This window comes from Rhinoraja longicauda, chromosome 42 (assembly GCF_053455715.1).
Source record: "Rhinoraja longicauda isolate Sanriku21f chromosome 42, sRhiLon1.1, whole genome shotgun sequence".
Taxonomy (NCBI): domain Eukaryota; kingdom Metazoa; phylum Chordata; class Chondrichthyes; order Rajiformes; family Arhynchobatidae; genus Rhinoraja; species Rhinoraja longicauda.
In genome coordinates, this window is record NC_135994.1 from 2,876,868 (window position 1) to 2,899,130 (window position 22,263).

At 44.2% G+C, this 22,263-nt stretch overlaps 1 protein-coding gene across 1 annotated transcript in view; it reads left to right on the forward strand.

Moving 5' to 3' along the window:
• The window catches only part of LOC144611959 (receptor tyrosine-protein kinase erbB-4-like), a gene marked incomplete at its 5' end in the record, with an annotated part of 68,388 nt that overhangs the window by 39,849 nt on the left and 6,276 nt on the right, over nucleotides 1-22,263 (forward strand). Inside the window, 10 exons of the mRNA XM_078431315.1 lie at nucleotides 832-964; nucleotides 2,322-2,412; nucleotides 4,852-5,006; nucleotides 7,772-7,843; nucleotides 11,899-12,034; nucleotides 12,269-12,391; nucleotides 13,302-13,400; nucleotides 13,887-14,072; nucleotides 14,252-14,407; nucleotides 16,694-16,769. Coding sequence (XP_078287441.1) covers nucleotides 832-964; nucleotides 2,322-2,412; nucleotides 4,852-5,006; nucleotides 7,772-7,843; nucleotides 11,899-12,034; nucleotides 12,269-12,391; nucleotides 13,302-13,400; nucleotides 13,887-14,072; nucleotides 14,252-14,407; nucleotides 16,694-16,769 — 1,227 coding nt within the window. The remainder of the gene's footprint in view (nucleotides 1-831; nucleotides 965-2,321; nucleotides 2,413-4,851; nucleotides 5,007-7,771; nucleotides 7,844-11,898; nucleotides 12,035-12,268; nucleotides 12,392-13,301; nucleotides 13,401-13,886; nucleotides 14,073-14,251; nucleotides 14,408-16,693; nucleotides 16,770-22,263) is intronic.

The window sequence follows — 22,263 nt, forward strand, 5'->3', positions numbered from 1 at the left end:
GCAGATATTTTAATCATGACTTTACAAAGTTCTCTTTATTTGGGAACTGTTCCGTTTAGATCGAAAAATTGTAAGTGTCAATCTGCTATTCAGGAAAAGTGAGAGACGGAAACCAGGGAATTAAGGACCAGTTAACCAAACAGCTCTTGGGACATTCTGAGCATCTACAAGTAAAGAGAGTGACAGAACTACTTGAAAATTTTCATTTGATCAAAGAGAGCAAGTATCGATTTATAAAGGATTGATCAACTACCAAATCTGAAATGAATTTTGTGTGGGGGTTACTCAGGCAGATGGGAATGTCAATTGACATTATTTATGTGGATAAAATCTTTTTATAAGAAACTAAAAGTTGAAGCTCATGGAATAGAATGAACAATTATTGACTAGGCTGGAAAATTGCCTGAGGGGGAGGGATGAAAGGCAGGTACTCGCATTGTTAGGTTGTGACCAGCAATGGCCCAGATGGATCTGTCTGTTTACAGACGAGGCGCAACTTGAATCTGCTCAATGGGTGGGGAGGTCCCACTTTACAGAAAGCACTGTTCAGTGCTGCCTCCATCAACTGGTCTCCCTCCTGCCTTCATTACTAATCCTGCAGTTGGCCTTTGGAAATTTGCTGTGATTTTTCCAAATTCCACTGGGTAGACACTCATTTTTCCCCTTGATCTTTTATTTGTCTTGTGGATATTCTTGAGGTTGGAAAACAATAGCTGTGTCCGTTGAAGTTGCTTCACAGAAATGAACTAGGTTTAAATCTTGGATTAAATCTGTCACATATTTGTACTGATGTTTCTCTTTTCTCCTCCTCTTTCCCTCATTTTTCCACAGGGATGGAAAGGAAGATGTGTGATCACCTGTGTTCCCGTAATGGTTGCTGGGGACCAGGTCCCAGCCAGTGTTTGTCCTGTGCCTTCTATAGTCGTGGTGGAACCTGTGTGAAAAGCTGCCGTTTCCAGGAAGGGTAAGGACTGTAACACTCATTGTATTATTGGTAATCACTTGCTGGAATACGTTGCTGTTACGCTTGCCCCCTGTCCCTTGATCATACCCCTCCACCCACCTGCATGGATTGTGGGTTTTAACTCTATGCCTCATGCCATTAAGCGTTCCCACAGTGTACTTGAAGGTATGAGACAGAGGTAGAACCTATTTAGTAACTTAGTAAGAGTTGGGAAAATGTTATCTGAAAGGCTCATGAAAATCACAACAAAATGCAGATGAAATGAAACCAGAAATGCAGGAAACACTCAGCGGGTCAGGCAGCACCTGTGGAAAGAGAAACAGAGTTAGCGTTTTGGGTCGAAGATCCTTCATCGGAACTTTCACCTGAAATTTGTCTCTTATGTCAGGAGCTTCTTGTCACTCTGCTCTCAACCTGTGACCTGGCTCTGCCATTGCACTAACCTAACATGCAAAGCATTTCATTTCAATTTTTATTTGAATCCCCCTCCACCAACCCAAAACGCATCACATTCTCGGAATTATTTGTAAGTACAAGAGCTGTTGTAGTATCGGGAACTGTGGCGCCATCTTACATACAGCAAGAATCCACAATCAGCAGTGAGCTGAAAGATAAGGTAATTCTGTGGGAAGGATGAGGATCCATCCTTCATGGAGGTCATTGGGCTTCAGATAGACTCAAAGGGATCTGAACGACTGGATCAGGCCATGATCTCATCTGAAAGACACCAGGGCGTAGCTACAATAAATAGCAGAGATATGTTTAAGGGGAAGCAGAACACATGAGGGGTGATAGAAGGGGAGTGGTGAAGTCTGGTGGGAGAAGGCTGTGTGGAACAGAAACCCTGCTGTCATGCACGGCCTCTTTTTGTGCTGCAGATTCTTTATGAAGGCAGACTTGTTTGAAGTCAGAAGGATATCCACCCTTCCTATTCTGCCCCCCTGCCCTGGTCATCTCTAATTCGTCCAGTTTTGCAATGGTTGGAGAGAGCTGTTGGCTCGGTTGGTCGAGGCAATGACCCTCGGTTGTGCAAAGAAATTCATTGTTTCTGGGGGTCTGAGCCAGTATCCAGCCCTCCTTTCACCCAGTATGACACTATGAATGTATCGCTACGTACATATGAATTAAGAGCAGGAGTCAGCCACTCAACCCCAAGAGTCTGCTCCACTATTCATCTGAATAAGCTCAACAACATGTTCCTGTCTGCCCCTTGTCCCCTTTTGCTTATCAACAATATGTTCATGAATACTGCAGGCTGATATGAAGATCAAAGGTGACAATCCAGTTACATAGTCTGCTGCAGGAAGAGTTGGGAGGTGTGCAGAATCAGCACCTACTCTTATTGTTCTCTTCACAGACCCCAGCGAGAGTACGCTGATGGCTCCACGTGCATGCTCTGTCACTCAGAGTGCAAGAGGATCAAGGGAGGGCCCACCTGCAATGGAACGGTAAGAGGAAACATGGAGTGCAACTGACTAGAAATTTTGCTTTGGTTTCAATGTTCTACTTTCAATTGCTCCTTACACCAAGCCACCTCTCTTTCCTCCTTTAAGATCTTCCTTAAAACTCTTTTTACCATGGAACTGTCCAGGCAGACCCATTGTCTCTGCCTGCTCATGTCCCACCGAACTTATTTCCACATACCTCGACTCCATCCTATCCCCCCTGGTTAAATCCCTCCCCACTTACGTCCAAGACACCTCACACGCTCTCCATCTCCTCGATAACTTCCGGTTCCCAGGCCCCCACTCCCTCATCTTTACCATGGAATGTTGCTCCACTTCCTTAAAACTCATCTCTTTGGTCAAGCTTTTGGTTATCTATGGAAACAGAAACAGGAGTAGGCAATTTGGCCCCCTGTGTGTGCACTCCCATTCAATAAGATTCTGGCTGATCTTTGATCTCAATACTACATTCCTGCACAAAGCCAAAATCCCTTGATGGGATTTTGAAGAAGGGTCTCGACCCGAAACGTCACCCATTCCTTCTCTCCCAAGATGCTGCCTGACCTGCTGAGTTACTCCAGCATTTTGTGAATAAATCCCTTGATAATGGTCTTGTGAAGCCCCTGGGGTATTTTTACCATGTTATAAAGAAAATGTAGAACTGCAAATTGTTGTCTTCATGGTAATTAATTATTGGCTTGCTCCAAGACCGTGGCCTTTATTCTTTTATTGCTCCTTACTATGCTATTGAGGGCGTGCAGCGTAGGTTTACTAGGTTAATTCCCGAAATGGCGGGACTGTCGTATGTTGAAAGACTGGAGCGACTAGGCTTGTATACACTGGAATTTAGAAGGATGAGAGGGGATCTTATCAAACGTATAAGATTATTAAGGGGTTGGACACGTTAGAGGCAGGAAAAATGTTCCCAATGTTGGGGGAGTCCAGAACCAGGGCCACAGTTTATACCCCCAGAATAAGGGGTAGACCATTTAGAACTGAGATGAGGAAAAACTTTTTCAGTCAGAGAGTTGTGAATTTGTGGAATTCTCTGCCTCAGAAGGCAGTGGAGGCCAATTCTCTGAATGTATTCAAGAGAGAGCTAGATAGAGCTCTTAAGGATAGCGGAGTCAGGGGGTATGGGGAGAAGGCAGGAACGGGGTACTGATTGAGAATGATCAGCCATGATCACATTGAATGGCGGTGCTGGCTCGAAGGGCCGAATGGCCTCCTCCTGTACCTATTGTCTATTACCAGGTAGGACATAAATAACGACACTTTACTGACAGAATGTGGCTTTAGTTTGGCACCCACCCAGAGTGACAGGAGTGGATAAGGGCAGGGATACTATTGTACCTGTCAGCCTCTGGCACACTTCAATAAACAGCCATGACTGCTGTGGGCAGATGAACCACAAGGCTGCACCAAGTGCTTGATATTAAACAACGAAGAAGTGTCCCTGCTTTTCAATGTAATCACAAAAATAAATTGCTATCTATTCTGCTACCTGAAGGGAAAAGATTTGGAAGAATAACCATTAAATCAGGAAGTTGCAATTAATTGGAGTATTGTGTACAGTTTTGGTCCCCTAATTTGAGGAAGGACATCCTTGTAATTGAGGCAGTGCAGCGTAGGTTCACGAGATTGATCCCTGGGATGGCGGGACTGTCATATGAGGAAAGATTGAAAAGACTAGGCTTGTATTCACTGGAGTTTAGAAGGGTGAGAGGGGATCTTATAGCGACATATAACATTTTAAAAGGACTGGACAAGCTAGATGCAGGAAAAATGTTCCCAATGTTGGGGGAGTCCAGAACCAGGGGCCACAGTCTTAGAATAAAGGGGAGGCCATTTAAAACTGAGGTGAGAAGGAACTTTTTCACCCAGAGAATTGTGAATATATCGAATTCTCTGCCACAGAGGGCAGTGCAGACCAAATCACTGGACGGATTTAAGAGAGAGTTAGATAGAGCTCCAGGGGCAAGTGGAATCAGGGGATATGGGGAGAAGGCAGGCACAGGTTATTGATTGTGGATGATCAGCCATGATCACAATGAATGGCGGTGCTGGCTCGAAGGGTCGAATGGCCTCCTCCTGCACCTATTTTCTATGTTAATTAACATGAAACCTTGATTGTAAATTGTAGTAGAAAGGGAGACTGAGGAAATGAAGGATTTGTAAGAACATTACTGCAGATGCTGGTACAAATCGAAGGTATTTATTCACAAAATGCTGGAGTAACTCAGCAGGTCAGGCAGCATCTCAGGAGAGAAGGAATGGGTGACGTTTCGGGTCGAGACCCTTCTTCAGACTTGTTATTTGGAAAAATAAAGCACTGAGCCTTGATTGCAGAATAGTGAGGGTGGAGGAGTGGAAAAGAGTCAATTGTTGAACAAAATTGCTGTTTTGCCTAATCCATCCTCGTCCGTTTCTCCATACTCTCAGGGACCTGCTCACTGCATTCGATGTGCTCATTACAAAGATGGACCCAACTGTGTGCAGAAATGTCCAGAAGGAATCCAGGGAGAGAGGGGCCTCATCTTCAAATATCCAGACAAGAACAAAGAATGCAAGCCCTGCCATGAGAACTGCACGCAGGGGTAGGTGCAAAGAACGCTAACCGTTGAAATTTGTCAAATACCCCTATTGTCTTTCTTTCTTTGCACTTTTGCCTAGCAGTGAAGTGAAGTACTGGAAGGATTCACAAGCTGATTAACAGTCTTCTGCGATGGTGTGCGTATTATTTTTGTGTCATTGGACTCTTCAGATGAGAACAGTTTAGTTTTAGTTTAGAGATACAGCATGGAAACTGGCCCTTTGGCTTGTAGAGTCCACACTGACCATCTAGTCCACGCTAGTTCTATGTTATCCCACTTTCTCAACCATTCCCCACACACCTGGGGCAATTTACAGAGGGCCAATTAACCCACAAAGCAGCACGTCATTGGGATGTGGGAGGAAACCGGAGCAGCCGGAGAAAACCCACGTGGTCACAGGGAGAATGTGCAAGCTCCATGCAGACAGCACCCGAGGTCAGGATGGAACCCAGATGTCTGGTGCTGTGAGACAACAGCTCGACCAGCTGCATCATTGTGCTGCCCAATAGAGGACAATAGACAATAGGTGCAGGAGGAGGCCATTCGGCCCTTCGAGCCAGCACCGCCATTCAATGTGATCATGGCTGATCATTCTCAATCAGTACCTCGTTCCTGCCCTCTCCCCATACCCCCTGACTCCGCTATCCTTAAGAGCTCTATCTAGCTCTCTCTTGAAAGCATTCAGAGAATTGGCCTCCACTGCCTTCTGAGGCAGAGAATTCCACAGATTTACAACTCTCTGACTGAAAAAGTTTTTCCTCATCTCCGTTCTAAATGGCCTACCCCTTATTCTTAAACTGTGGCCCCTTGTTCTGGACTCCCCCAACATTAGGAACATGTTTCCTGCCTCTAACGTGTCCAACCCCTTAATAATCTTATACGTTTCGATAAGATCCCCTCTCATCCTTCTAAATTCCAGTGTATACAAGCCTAGCCGCTCCAGTCCAGGAAGGTTCTGTGGGGTGAGTAACAATCTGACAGGTTGTAATCCCATGGGTGTGATTTTTTTTTTTAACCAGTCAGTGTTGTGAGGCAGTGGTATAGGGTGTTTATGGGGACATTTTTTTCTGGACTCTCAACCCATACAATGGGGTAGAAGGGGAAGCACAACCTCCTTGTTGAATAAGCTGACCCACCTCCTCCCACTCTCCACCCGAAGGTCAGAAATCGGTCGGTGAATGTGCTCAAGTCTAGTTATTATACAACGACCCCTGTTGGAAGTATCTACCTTGGACATTGAGCCAACTGAATCAGATGTAACTCCATTGCCTCATGAAGCCAAAGAACTGGGCAGAACTCAAGTGTTGGAACTCCTGCATAAGTAATGGGCACCCGGACTCATTGAATGGTGGTCCTACGAAGTTCCAATGCTGGGGAGAACCAAACCCCTGAAGTTAATGATAGAACAGACAGAAAGTTTGCATTTGGTAATGCTGCCTTGCCTTTGTGCCCCAGTATGGTGAGGACAAGGGTTCTGGGTCGGGAGCAAAACTATATTGATTAGACCCCACTTGGAGTATTTCGTACAGTTCTGTTCATCACACTACACATCATTGTCTGCAGAGGCGAGGTGGGATGAAGGGTCAGTTTCTCTGCTATATGGTTCTATACTCTCACCTCACCTCACATCCGGAATCTTGGAATCATCCTTGATCAAACCCTCTCCTTCGACAAACACATCAAACACATCACAAAGACAGCCTTCTTCCACCTCAAAAACATTGCCCGTCTCCGTCCATCCCTCTCCTCCACAGCTGCAGAAACCCTCATCCACGCCTTCATCACCTCCCGTCTGGACTACTGCAACAGCCTCCTCTATGGCGCACCCTCAAAAATCATCAATAAACTTCAATACATTCAAAACTCCGCTGCCCGTCTACTCACACACACCTCGATCCGTGACCATATCACCCCCGTCCTTTATAAACTCCACTGGCTCCCCATCCCCCAGAGAATCCAGTACAAAATCCTCCTCATAACCTACAAAGCCCTCCATAACCTGGCCCCATCCTACCTGACCGACCTCCTCCACAGGCACACTCCCACCTGCACCCTCCGCTCTGCCGCTGCCAATCTCCTATCCCCCCACATCCGGACCAAACTCAGATCCTGGGGGGACAGGGCTTTCTCCATCGCTGCTCCCACCCTATGGAACTCACTACCCCAAACCGTTAGAGACTCCTCCACACTCACCACATTCAAAACATCGCTGAAGTCTCACCTGTTCAGTACTGCCTTCAACCACTGAAGGTCACCTCACCTTCTGTCTCCTTTCTCTGTTCATTTATTTATTTACTTATTTATCTATTTATTCATTTCCCTATGTTCTCAAAATCTCTGTAAAGCGTCTTTGAGTATATGAAAAGCGCTATATAAATAAAATGCATTATTATTATTATTACTCTGGCACATCTCTCCTGGGCAGACAATGACAGCCTTGATCCCCGTACAGCCAGATGAAGATTGTCAAGTTTGAGTTTTTTATCCAGTGAGCAACAAAGTTAACGCTCGAGTGCGATCTGTTGATGCAGACACGATGCACTGTGTGTGTCTGTCCAGGATCTGAATTGGTGTTGCTAACCAGGTTGTCACTTCCTTGCCAAGAACTGCTTTGTGGTTTTTAACTTGTTTTCATTTGTGTTGCCATGACACCAGGTGCCGAGGTTCTGATGCTGCGGATTGTGGTGAAGTTGTCCATAGGTACCATTGACGGTCTGCGTGTGTGCATGCCTCCTTATGACCTTTCTCTTGTTCTGATTATAATACAGGTGTAAGGGTCCCACTGGGCTGGATTGCTCTCGCTATCCTTGGATGGCACCCATCAAAGCATTACACAATAGGTAACATCCTCTCCCCACCACCCCTTCAAATTAGAGCTGTGACATGCAAGTACAACATGAGATCGATGTGGGGAAGGGGGCAGAATCAATCAGGGAGCTCCACCTTTTGTTTTGAACAGTAATTGTGAGCAATTGTGGTCTGTGTTGTTGAAAAGACTCTGTGCATCCAATAGCAGAGTTACAGGTAATTTGTCGTGGACGGTACTGCAATGCAGGATTGATGGTCTTGGTCTCCTGTTATGGGTGCCAGGCATTATTCAGCTCATCTGCAATTAGTGGAACTAAATAAAAACTAAATGCTGGAAATACTCAGGACATCGGGCAGAATATGTGGGAAGAGAAACCGAGTTAGCCTTTCAAGTCAATGACGCCTTCATCAGCATCTGGTACTTAATTCCATCCATCAGAACAGAATTAAATTAGAAGGTGCGATAACAAATAGTCTGATTTGCTACGTTGCCTGAATTGAATCCCGACTGGCTTTTAATCCCTGATTGTGCTCTCATTAAATAGGCTCCTACCTTTGGTATGTGGAATTGAGCTGTTGGGAGGGTTAGGAGTGGATTGCTGGGAATCGACTGGTGTTCCCACTATGCAAGTGTTGTCGTAACTGCACAGGATACTCTCTCTGGCCATCCAATCCAGTGACACTCTTGGTCTCAGCTGGCTCGTTACAAATGCATGGCTTGCACTCATCAGATTGAACCCAACAATGACCCCAGGAGAAGAAGGGACAGAACAGAAAAGAAAGACAGAATGCATCTTGCTGGTGACGAGAAATGGGTCAAATTGTCTGGGAAACATTTGGAGAAAAACAATGTGAAATGGACAGACCGAGAGAACTTGTGTGGCACATTGCAGTGATACTGGATCCACAGTGTGAGTGTGCTCTAAATTGACAGCTGTGGGTGTGACATTTTAGTACAGTAAGAAAAGCTGTTCTGCGTTTGTGCAGAAAATACAGGCTCCTGGCTCCTGGGAAGGTTATTGAGTACAGTCAGGGTCCAGAATTACAGGTTAGCTGCCCCGAGGTGCAAAAGGAAAATACTCCTCTCCACACTCTGATACCGTGCAGGACACAACCTGCAGTTCTGGTAGACTGCAGGATGTGAGACACTGAACTAGGTCCCAGTATGATCTTTATGTTGTATTCCATGTCATGGCACTTGTTATGTATCATCCCTGTTGATCAGGGTACCACGGAAATATCTATTTATTTTTAATACTCTGTATTGAAATTAACAGGCACTCAATTACATCATCTGCTTCCACCAGCCCTATGTCCCAGAGTTGTGATGCCCCTTGTGTGTTTTTATCAATGCTTTCATTGGCCACTGTTTTGATCACCGCACATTAACATCCATTCCCATCAGCACCTTGATCCTGCTTTGACTGCTGTTGTTTGCACCTCCTGAAAGACCTCACCTGTAAGAAGTCTTCAACCACTGATTTTGTAGAACGTATTTTGGTCAGAATTGGCTGCAGTGGGGGATGCTCCGATGCTCAGTTACAGAATGCACTGCCACAGCTGTTACTGAGCAACATGGCATCCCTCCCCACCTCACGATTTGATCCTGGATGATCTCCACCCAGATGAGAGAAATTGGAAGGAAAAATGTAATTCTAAAGCATTTTTGTCAATTTTAAACTCGCACTGACCATGATTTCATTTGGGACCAGAGTTCTTTACAGATGAGGTATTTCTGACTTCACGTACTGTGAATCATACCTTTCAAAGAGTACTGTTGGATAATGAATTCATGATTAAGGGTGGCAACGTTGCTGTATTGCACCAGGTGTAAGTCTTTCAAAGGCAGAATGCAGCAAAATGCTACTGGTCTTGTCACAGGATGTCGATGTGTGCACACGATTCCCCTTGCACCAAAGGTGCCATTTTGTTAAATAAGCAATGCGTCATTTTCCCAGAGGAAGGCACAAAGGAGGCCAATCGACCCATCCTCTTCTGTCACATTGCCTTTGCAGTGCAGCATTGACCAAGGCCCAGCCCAGCAACCATGTTGCAATCTGCAGTTCGTCCACCCTTAACCATGCCTATGAAATCTTGAGTGTTTTGCATGTTGAATGAAACTGATGGCTTTGCTGAAGACATGATTCCTGGTTCAAATCATTTCATTGCCAGTGGAAAAATCACCACCACTCACATTTTTGCAGATACGTTTTAGAATGGATTGCACAATATTGCTCATATTATTGTTAAAGCGCATTTGTGGAAAACTGGCTGGGTTATGGGAAAGGCTGACCACAAATCTTTATATAAAGATGGGCAGTATTTTAATTCTTCAATTCAGCCCTTTAACCTTCAGGGGTCTCTGCATCACATCAATTTAGGTCAATGCCAGATGTAATTGCTCCATCATTGGCAGCCATGCCTCAGCTGCCTGGGCCCTAAGATCTGGAATTCCTTCCTGAAACTTCCACCTCTCTTTCCTCCCATAAACTGCTTTTAAAGCCAAGCTTTGCGTAATCTCTCAGACAACTGCCCCAATAATCTCCTTCTGAGGGTCGATGTTAGTTTCGATAATTGCTTTGGCAACTCCCTCAGAACATTTTGCTCTCTTTAAGGAACTGTATAAGTGCAAATTGTTACTGTTGTTATTTTTTTAGAAAAGATGGAGTCTGCCAAGAAATGATCATTTATCATTTTGTTAAAATTCTGCAGCCTGTTTTCTGCGAAATAGGAATTCAAATACCCAGCAATATATACAAATCAGGCTGCCCTAATTTTGAATTAACCTAATTTTGAAAATTCAAGACCTAAATTACACTCCTATGCAGCACCTTGGTTTTACTGTATTAAAGGAACTGCATAAATGCAGGTTATAGTTGTGTCATAAATAGTACAGTATTTTAAATGTTAAAGAGAGAAACAAGCAGCAGAATTACCATGTTTTTTCATAACCAGGATCCAAAACAAAAGTATAAACTATGATGATAAATGCAATCTGAAGAGAGACCCAGAAATTAAATGGATGAATGTACAAATAAAGTCAGATTATAGGGATAATACTGATTTTTGTAATGGTATTGGGTACATGCTTGAGGGTTGTAAAGCAATGGGGGATATAGCAGGGATTACTTGGTAGCTCTTGCAGAAAGCTGGGTGGCACAGGCACTGTGTCCCCCTTCATTGCCAGAAGAATTTATGGGGTAGAATTTTGATTTTGGCTGATAGCACACTGGTCTAAGTGTTGTTCAGGCAGATGTGCCAGACCTGATAATGGTTGATGCTTCAACAGCTCCAATCTCCCTCACTGACAATTCAAATATTCCCACCCGACAAGGAAGAAGAAACTGACCGGTCCAGATCAAACTCAATTTCTTCAGCAAAGTTTTCTGTTCCCTTCAGTTGGGGGATTCCAACTTGTTGGATTCTCTGTGTACTGTTTGTTGTGTGTCTGAATCCCGATGGGTTTTTCTTCGTGCTTCATTTTCCCCCCAGAGCTTTAAAAGACACATTTAATCAACTTAATTAAAGTCTTTCTCTTCACACGTTTCCTGCCTGTGGCAGGGATTGCAGTGATGTAGGAATAACATTTCAGAGCATTTATATTTGCTCTCTCTCCCATGCGCGCACTCATCCTATGCACACTCTCTTTCCTGTGCATGCACTTGCCCTCCCCCCCTTCCCCTTCCTTCCCCTTCCTTCCCCTTCCCCTTTCCCCCTTCCCCCGCCCCCCTTCCCCCCTTCTCCCTCCCGCATGCCCTCCCTCTTGTTCACACGTGCAAGCACGCTTTCTTTCACGATCGCTCCTCTTCAATGACCAATAGCCAGCTGACAGTCAAAGTAAATTGCTCCCTTTGTGCATTGGAGTGCCATAGACACAGCATTGAACTGTGCTGCACAGATCCATTTTGCGAATTCTAATCTGCACATTTGTTTGGCAGTATAATTGGTGTGACCTTTAAAGCTCTGATGTAGCTAACCTTGTTCGACCCACTGTGTGGATTTTATTATTTTGAGAAGGAACGGAATGACCTTCTTGCCATATTGCGTGAGGCAAAGCCTGCCTTGACTTGTATTATTTTGAATCTAGACAAATCCCTCAGATTGTAGCAGCAGTTGTTGGAGGGCTGATGGCTGTGATGCTTGTGGTGCTGCTGGCTGTCGTTTACTGGAGAAGGCAGATCATTCGGAAAAAGAGGGCAATGCGGCGATATCTGGAGACAGAGGTGAGAGGTCGTCCTAGATGGACAGTGTCAAGAGCGTGAGGTTGCTTTTAGAGTGACATCAGTGTGAGCTCCACTGAATCTGCTGTGAGGAAGAAACTCTCAAAAGAGTGTTCACCAATTTTGGGTCTCTGCAGCTTTGATTTTTCGAAATGCCACAAAATCCTATCAATAACACCAAACACCATTACCATTAGGATAACACATTGCATTTGTGATTTTGTTTCCTTTCATTAGATGCTTGATCCCCTTGATCCCAGTGCCGACTCACCCAATCAGGTGAACACGCGGATTCTGAAGGAGACGGAACTGCGGAAAGTTAAGGTGCTGGGGTCTGGAGTATTCGGAACAGTGTACAAGGTTAGTGGGCATAAGTCACTGCAGGATAATGTCGACCTTCAACTCTGCCTTTTTGTAAACCAGCATCTGCAGTTTCTTGTTTCTACAATCTGCCTTTTTTGAGTCTTTTAATGTTACAATTCTTGCATACTGCTAAGTTAGTCCAGTGTTTAATTAAGACTGCTGGATTCTAACCATTACTATGGTTGAGGTCTAAGGTTATCTTATGCTAAACAGACCCAAACAAATGATCAATCTCTTTCAAACTGACCTTGTTATTGGGATTGATTATGGTGTGCTGTTGCAGTCAATTGGAATTTGTAAATAGAAAGACTAGTGGCACCTCTCAGGATGTCCTGAAGTATATGAGCATTTTTAGAGTGCAGGCACTATTGTGATGCAAGAAATAAGGCAATGAATTTTCTTGCTCAATATTTTTTTGCATCCACTTGGGAGATCCCCAATTTAATGCCTTATCTGGAAGAGGTTGCAACACTCCCCGAGTTGAGACGTTGAGCTGTTGTGACAGCCTGGCTTATTGTGCTCAAGAGTCTGGAGTGGGTCTTAAACCCACCACTGACAGACTCCGAGGACTGAGTACTGCCCATTAAACCCCAGCTAGTGCACAATAGTGCAATGTGACCTCTTGCACAAAAAGGGGTTCTATTATGAATAACTTTAAATAAAGCGCAGTGGGGCAAAGTAGTGTCAGCACATAAATGATGGGAGAATAAAACCAGGTACTCAATTATCAATTTACTTATCGGGAAGAAATTGTGATGCACTAGAGAAAGCTTTGGTGATGGGAAGTGAGGAAAAGATCAGTGAGATGAAGACTGAGAGACTACTTTGTGCTGAGCTGATCCAGTGCTCATGTGAGTCCACCTTAGTTATTTTATTCCTGATGACCTGATAAGATTTCTGCTCCTAGGGTCTCTGGATCCCTGAGGGTGAGTCCGTAAAGATTCCAGTGGCCATCAAGGTCTTACAGGAGGAGCATTGCTCTGAGACTTCAAGGACTGTGAATGAGGTAAACCTGCCTTTTTTTAAAAATCATTCAAAGGATATAGATGTCAATCTTTTATTTCTTGTCTATTTCAAATGGCCCCTGAACTGAGAGGGAAAGTGTAAATCACTTTGCCCAAGATATTAGGGGAAAATTCTCCTGCTCTTCTTTGAAGAGGGACTTTTCTAATCCACTAAATGGCAGATGAAGCAACTTAGATAAGTTTAGCTCTTATTTGGAGTCACCTATCGGCCCAGACTAGGCAAGAATTTCTTTGCCCGGTGGAATATGGTGAACCAGATAGGTTTCTGGGACTGAGGATGATTTGTGTTGATGGTAATGGTTATGGCTGAATTTGTTCCTCATTCCTCGCCTTGCCATTGGTGGTCCGTGGAGTTGAAGAACTAGTGGAGAAAATAGCTCACCAATTATCTCTGTAACTCACCATGGAAAAAGGCTTACTGTTGGCACATGTTGTACTTTGTATTTAATGTTACCTTGTATTTACAGGAGATGTTGATGGTGGGCAGTCTGGATCACCATCATGTCCTGCGGCTTCTTGGAATCTGCCCCGGAACCCCACTCCAGATAGTCACACAGCTCCTGCCACTTGGCTCTCTCCTTGAGTACCTCCACAAGAACAAGGATAACATCCAGTCCCAAAAGCTTCTCAACTGGTGTGTTCAGATTGCCAAGGTAAATGAGACCTTGTGTCTATGCTCCTCTGCTTGGCATGAGTCAAGCATTCTGTATAGCTTTATTGAAGATCAAGTGCTAATGAGCCCTTGATGGGGAGAACTTCTCTAAATTGACTCTTGGGATGATACTTATCATTGCTTATATCTGAGTTAAATAAATTGACATTGTTACCACAGGGTATGAGATACCTGGAGGAGAAGAAGATGATTCATCGGAACCTGGCTGCCAGAAATGTACTTGTGAAATCACCTAGTCATGTTCAGATCACGGACTTTGGCATCACCAACCTCTTGGCATTAGATGAGAAAAAATATTTCTTTGATGAAGTTAAGGTTTGTCATTTTTCTTGGTTAAGTTTTCTACTAAGCAGAAATATTAACTTACTAATTCCACAAATGTTGGTTTTGATTTGTCAGGGAAGCGTGCCTTAATGAATTTATAATATTTGAAGGGAAACTTATTTTCATTCCTACCCCCACGCACACCAAGAAAATCCCAGGTTTGATTCCCCCAGTAACTGCTCGGTCGGTAATATCGGAGGCTTTACAAATGGTCTCAGTCATTCAGGTCTCTGCTGCCAAAGATAGAGATGCATTCCGAATGCAGGCAATGTTTCAGAAGAAGGGAAGTTATTGGAAAAGAACAATGAATATATTCACAAAATGCGAATCTCTTTTCTGATGACGTTTCAAAAGTACGAAAGAAAAAGATTGTTTCTCCCCACCCCCCCCCCCCCCAATCTCAATCAAAAGAAAGGTCCCGACCCAAAATGTCACATATCCATGTTCTCCAGAGATGCTGCCTGACCCGCTGAGTTACGCCAGCACTCTGTGAAACGTCACCTATCCATGTTCTCCAGAGATGCTGCCTGACCCGCTGAGTTACTCCAGCACTCTGTGAAACGTCACCTATCCATGTTCTCCACAGATGCTGCTTGACCCGCTGAGTTACTCCAGCACTCTGTGAAACGTCACCTATCCATGTTCTCCAGAGATGCTGCCTGACCCGCTGAGTTACTCCAGCACTCTGTGAAACGTCACCTATCCATGTTCTCCAGAGATGCTGCCTGACCCGTTGAGTTACTCCAGCACTCTGTGTCTGCAAAGGAAAGGGAGCAGGTGGAGGCGAGTCAGTTCCTTGATCCTGATCCGTTATTCAATAAGATCGCGGCTGATCCTCCATCTCAACTGCACTCTCGTTGTTTTGTCAGAAAAGCCCTGAAAAGATCATTTTGTTTTATTTTTACAAACTGCAAGACATACAACACCTGTCCACAAGTTTGTCAGTCATCTTGTACAACTGGTTTTGCGCAAATAGTCATGAGTGAAGAGTAGCTCGACCATTGCCCTTCATCTCTGCTATTAAACCAATGTCCTGTCAATTTATTCAATTGGGTGTTAAATATCTCATTTATTAAATAAAGACAGGGTGGGGTATCTCCCCAAAGTTCAACAAACCAATCAATAGGCCATTCATCTCATCGGCAATTGCAGCATCCTGCCGTGCGCAAATAGGCAGCTACCATTACCTACAGAGCAATATTCACTACTGCACATTAACATTTATCTGGAACTGTCTTATTTTTCTTTTGCCCATTTCTGAGATTCTGTGGTTTTCATCAGCTTTCCTCCGTTACATATTTAGCAGCTACTTGAAGGCAAAGGCATTGCGATATGAGCCACATTCAGTAGTCTAGGGAATCTCAAATTGTAAATTGGGAAGGAATATTTTACACAATCTAAGGTTGTCAACAGTTCTGCGCAAAATGAACGCCGCTAATGTTAAATTTTCACTCCAGTTAAAAGCAGTGAAGTTAGACAGCGGGGAAAACTGGCTTGCACAAAAACACATTGTATGTTGCTGAAACTGGCACGTTACTCGAGCAGGCATAAATAGAGCCACGGATTCTGCCGTCACGTTAAAGGGACAGGAATGGAAATGCAGTTGCATGCATTTGAACTGAATCTCAGAGGCGCAAACTACCAGATCAGCGCATCGCTGACCCAAATCTGCAGCTATTTCTAAATCATCAACTTTGTGTCACTCCTTGCTTTCGTGCCAGTGAATGAAGTCAGAGTTGAATTGGTTGAGCAAGCTGGATCATGTAATAACCATTGAAAACAGAAGCAACAGCCTCTGTCAAACTGAATCCAAAATCTGAAATGTTTCAATGTTATTGAGGGATTCATTGCTTGCAATGATCGGGTTTGGTACATATGCTTTAGATCTTAATTTTATTTTAAGGAAATGTATTTGCGCGCAAATCACCATATTACATAAATAAGACAAGGCAACATGCCCTGTAAATTTGGACTTGTAAATTGGTCTTAGATGTAATATTTATTAAAAGTTCCCATTCAGCATAGCTTTACATGCTGAAAGCATATTGGCAGAAATTTGAAGTTGCTTCTCATTCAAGGCTCCCTTGATTTTCTGCCCATTCATTTTATTGGGCACAAAATCACCGTGGGCTGTGAATTAGGCAATAACTAAAGCGATGTCTGCACCAGGTGCCTCGAGCCATAAAGGCAAACATTTGTCTTCATTGTTGTAAAAAAAAATTGCCCCTCCCTTTTGTTGATTTGTTGTTGAGTCTGTCTGTCTGTTGCCTGCTGTAGATGCCCATTAAATGGATGGCACTAGAGAGCATCCACTTTAGAAGATACACCCACCAAAGTGATGTGTGGAGTTATGGTGAGTTACATACCCATGGAGGCATTTTTTTTATTCTTAAAAGTGCAATACTGCATTCTTTCATATTTAAACAAAATTGATGCTAAAATACTTCATTTCTGCAGTTAAGCAAAATTTCTGCTGGGATAGGGGGTCTTTGTGATGGAGATGTTGAAGAGGCAGTATAGACTTTAATAAAGTCCCGAATAATTTATTTGTTTTCTGAGGGAGCAGAGAGAATATGACAGAAATGTGGCTTGCTTCAACTTTGTTAAATTGGCCTCAGAAAAAGGACTTGCTATCAAACTGTTGTAGACCGATTGGAGCCAAAGGATCTGTGCAGAGTGTGGAAGGGATGAATGGACGAGAGGTATAAGAAAATAACTGCAGATGCTGGTACAAATCGAATGTATTTATTCACAAAATGCTGGAGTAACTGAGTTACTCCAGCATTTTGTGAATAAATACCTTCGAATGGGCGGGAGGGATCAGTGTTAGGACTGTTTTGCCATTTTTAAATGTGATCTAAACTAACATGTTGATCATTTTAGTTCAGTTAGGAGATGACTGCGAAACAACAGGGTGGTTAAGAAGGTGGAAGAAATGGGCACAACTAGGGAACATTGTTTGGGAAGGCAACATTTGGCTGATGCTATATTATGTAATTTAGTATAAACTCCTCCACTTATTGATACAACATAATTAAATGCATTACAAGACTAATGGGAAAATGTTGACACAGATGAATCGGGAGAGGGATCTGGGAATTCGTTATGAAAAAATCCTCATCATATGAAGATAGTGCCTGATTCCTGACAAAGAATAGAGTGTAGATCATAAGATTATCCTGTCATTGTATACAGTGGTTAAGCTGCACCTTGTATACCGTGGAATCTCACTCAAGATGGATGGAGGCAACTTGGAGCAAAGGAGTCTGCTTCTCGAAAACTGTGATTGGACGTTATTCAGCAGAACATGTATTGTTATTCGGATTCCTGTGCAAAATGTTGTGCTCTTTGTATATAGACACAAATATTCTTGTGTTACAATTAGAATCATTATCAAGAAAATCATTGGGATCTTAAAACGAGGCTTTAATTGTTTAGTACAATCCCTCCCTACACCTCCCGGGACAAGTGTCAACTGCAACACATTTGTTTGCTTCGCACTCTAAAGAAAACATGTCGACCAGATAATGTCTGGAAAAGCCATAGTGGACCAGGAAGTGTAAGGGACAATACAATACAATATATCTTTATTGTCATTGTACAGGGGTACAACGAGATTGGGAATGCGCCTCCCATACGATGCAATAAATTAATTAGCTAGTCAGTATAAATTTATACAACCCAGTGAAACAAATTAGAAACAGTTTAAAACAGTGTAAAGTTCAAGTAGATCTGTGCCGGATCACTGCGATGTGACCATCCGGCTCAGCAGGACCAGTTCATAGCAGCTATGGTACTGGGGATGAAGCTGTTCCTGAGTCTGGAGGTGCGGGCGTAGAAGGCCTTGTAGCATCTGCCCGATGGTAGAAGTTCGAACAGACTGTTGCAGGGGTGTGAAGAGTCTTTGTGGATGCTGCTGGCGTTTCTGAGGCATCGTGTGTTGTAGATGCCCTCCAAGGCTGGTAGCTGTGTTCCGATGGTCTTCTGAGCTCTATGGACTACCCACTGAAGAGCTTTCCTCTCTGCCTCCGTGCAGCTGAGATACCACACAGGGATGCCATGTGTTAGGATGCTCTCTATGGTGCAGCAGTAGAAGGTCGTCAGCAGCTGTTGGGGTAGACCAAACTTCTTCAGTGTTCTCAGGTAGAACAGTCGTTGCTGCGCCTTCTTGACCAGCGCAGCAGTGTTAGTGGACCATGTGAGGTCCTCCGAAATGTGAGTGCCCAGAAACCTGAAGCTGGACACTCTCTCCACACTGTCCCCGTTGATGAAGATCGGAGCGTATTCCCCGTTGTGTGATCTACGGAAGTTGATGATCAGCTCCTTGGCCTTGGTGGTATTTAGGGACAGGTTGTTATCAGAGCACCAATCCGCCAGGTTCTGCACCTCCGCTCTGTATTTTGTTTCATCACTGTTGGTGATCAGCCATTGTCAAGTTTGTGTCGTCTGCAAACTTGACAATGGTGTTGGTGTCGAATGCAGGAACACAGTCGTGTGTGAATAGGGAGTAGAGCATGGGGCTCAAAACACAGCCCTGTGGTGTGCCGGTACTCAGGGTGATAGTGGAGGACAGGTGCGGGCCCATTCTCACTGCCTGCGGTCGCTCCATCAAGAAGTCGCATAACAACGAGCTGAGGCCTAGCTGGTGGAGTTTGGTGATGAACTTGGTGGGATGACCGTGTTGAAGGCAGAGCTATAGTCAATGTATAGCATCCTCACGTACGTGCTTTGTCTCTCCTGGTGAGCCAGGACAGTGTGAAGAGCCAGAGAGATGGCATCCTCTGGATCTGTTTGCCTTGTATGCAAATTGATGAGAGTCCAGTGAGTCAGGGATGCTGGATTTGATGTGTGAGAGGACCAACCTTTCAAAGCACTTCATGACTATAGGAGTTAGGGCAACCGGACGGTAGTCGTTCAGGTTGGTGACCTTTGCTTTTTTCGGCACCGACACTATGGTAGCCGGCTTCAGGCACTTGGGGACCGTAGCCAGAGATAACGACAGGTTAAAGATCCTGGTGAATACCTCAGCCAACTTTTCAGCACAGTCCCTAGGTACCCTTCCTTGAACTCCATCCGGGCCTGCAGCCTTGCGTGGGTTGACCCATCGCAGAGCGCGTTGTACATCCTGTGTGCTCAATGTTAAGACCTGTCCCTCCGCCTTGGCTGGGGTTCTTCCACTCATGGTGGTGTTGCCAGTTTCGAAGCGGGCAAAGAAGGTGTTAAGCTCGTTATGAATTTGTTGCTAACCCGTTTATTTCACAAAATGCTGGAGTAACTCAGCAGGTCAGGCAGCATCTCAGGAGAGAAGAATGGGTGACGTTTCGGGTCGAGACCCTTCTTCAGTTTGAAGAAGGGTCTCGACCCGAAACGTCACCCATTCCTTCTCTCCCGAGATGCTGCCTGACCTGCTGAGTTAATCCAGCATTTTGTGAAATAAATACCTTCGATTTGTACCAGCATCTGCAGTTATTTTCTTACACTACCTGTTGCTAACCCATAATGCAGCAAGAACTAGTACTTCAGATGCAGATTTAAGGTAAATTCCAATGTGTGCCATTTCTTAAAGCTGTAATCTGTACTGATGAGTAAGAAGAAGAAAAAACATCACATTCAAAACTGTCCTGCAATTTCCTCATTTGGAAACCTATTCCCAATCTTGACTGGCTTTTGTCAATATGCTAAAGAATTCTAAATAAATTTTAGCACAAAACCAGTGTTGTTCATTTCTTTCAAACATTTGCATTTACAGACACCTAGTTCAGCACTGAAGTGCAGTACTGTGGGAGTGCTGCACTCACACTTGTGCTGTCTTTCAGACGATCTGTTAAACCAAGATGTTATCTCCTTCGCAAGTGGACGCAAATAATCCAATGCCTCTATTTTGAAGGCCGAGGGAGTTCCAGGCCAGCATTGGTCCTTAACATCTGAAAAAACTCCAGCAGTTTACTTATCATTATCAATTTGCAATTTGTGGGACTTTGCTGTGCGCAAATTGTCTGCTGCATTAAGCAACATTATAGTACCAACAATACAAATGGACTTTTTTGTCTGCTAAACACTTTGGGATAATCTGAGGTGATAATAAGCGCTACAGAAATGCAAGCCTCTTCTGGTCATTGTTAAAGTAATTTAACTCCGCACGTGCTTCTGACGTACCTGAAACCACGAGTTCATCAAATCGATTCTCTTGTTGAATTGTATGATTGCATGAACAATCTGTTGGGAGGCCAGAGATCTTGTGTTGTACACCGTGAAGGCCCTATGCCTGCTTCTGTTGGGGTGGGGTCACTGTTGTTGTGGCTGATTAGTCCAGCTTGCTTACTGTCCCATGTGGGGAGATATTTGATGGACTGGATGTGGCACCAGATTGAGACCTTGCCTGTTACCTCTTCCGGGGTCTGTGCAGCTGTGTTTTCTGAAGATGGTGATAAGAATGTAGGGTATAATGAGGGTTGGCTTGGTCAGGTATTCCAGCTGTGGCTGTCAGCCCTTCCCTTGACCTGCAATCATCACCTTCAAGCATGACTTTCCATGCAATACACTCTTAGGATATTGCTACAGTGTGGTATCTCCGTGACTATCACTTAATGGAATATTGCAGGACATGGACACTAGAATGGAAGACATAAACCTTTGTTTGTTGACCACTGCTCCCACCAAGATCCCCATCCTTGGCGATGACTTAAGCTGCTGGAGACCGCCTCTTGATTGGGTGCTTTCTCTCCTCTTGGTGGTTCATGAGTGTCGAGAATTCACAGCACAGTGATGTAGGAACATCTACATATGACCATCAAGGATATGTGAAAAGTCATTAAAAGTTTATCCTGTGTATGTTCCTTGAACAACTCCAACTATAAAATGTATAAGAAGATAACTGCAGATGCTGGTACAAATCGAAGGTATTTATTCACAAAATGCTGGAGTAACTCAGCAGGTCAGGCAGCATCTCGGGAGAGAAGGAATGGGTGACGTTTCGGGTCGAGACCCGAAGTGGGAGTCTGAAGAAGGGTCTCGACCCAAAACATCACCCATTCCTTCTCTCCCGAGATGCTGCCTGACCTGCTGAGTTACTCCAGCATTTTGTGAATAAATACCTCCAACTATAAAATGCCGTATATCTCCTAAGTGTTCCCATTTAAGATAAAAAATATTTTGTCCTGGTTTTATTATGGCTGGACATTATTCCAACGAATCGTATCCAGCTGTTTAGCACCTTCCAGCAGTTAATGAAGAATGTTGTTTGCAGGTGTGTTCTCATGTACTTGTGCTCATGAGATAGCACTCATTGTGTGGAGTATCGGTGCCTTATTGATGCACATTCCTGGAACTCTGCCATCTTGTCGGTCTTTCCCCACCTCTTGTGGGCTCAGGATGGTGGGTTGCGCTGACAGTATCTCCTATGTCTGTGGTGCCAGAAGGGAAGGGAGAAGAGGTGAGAGGGAAGGGAGAAGGTGGAGAGGAATGGTCATGAGTCCCACGTAGTGTTTCACGCCTTGAACCTTACTAACTGGGCTTCTTGGCATCCAATCATTAAAACTGGTTATTCTTCCTATATGGCCCTCAATTGCTTATCATTTACAGCCACTTTGGCCTCTCCAGCACAACCGATTGGCTTCTAAATTGAGGCTCACATCCAGTTATGAACTTTACTGCATCTTCTGCATAACTCACTGGCTGGCTTCTAAGAAGATCTTTTCATACTCCACTAAAATGAGGAGTCTGTTGAATTAGGAGTCCTCAGAAACCCAAGTAATTCTCAAATAAACTTCAATTGTACCAACGGCAATTTTCAGCTTGTATGTTCAGCGTTGCACGCATTGCCATTGAAGTGAACTTAAACTCCTTTG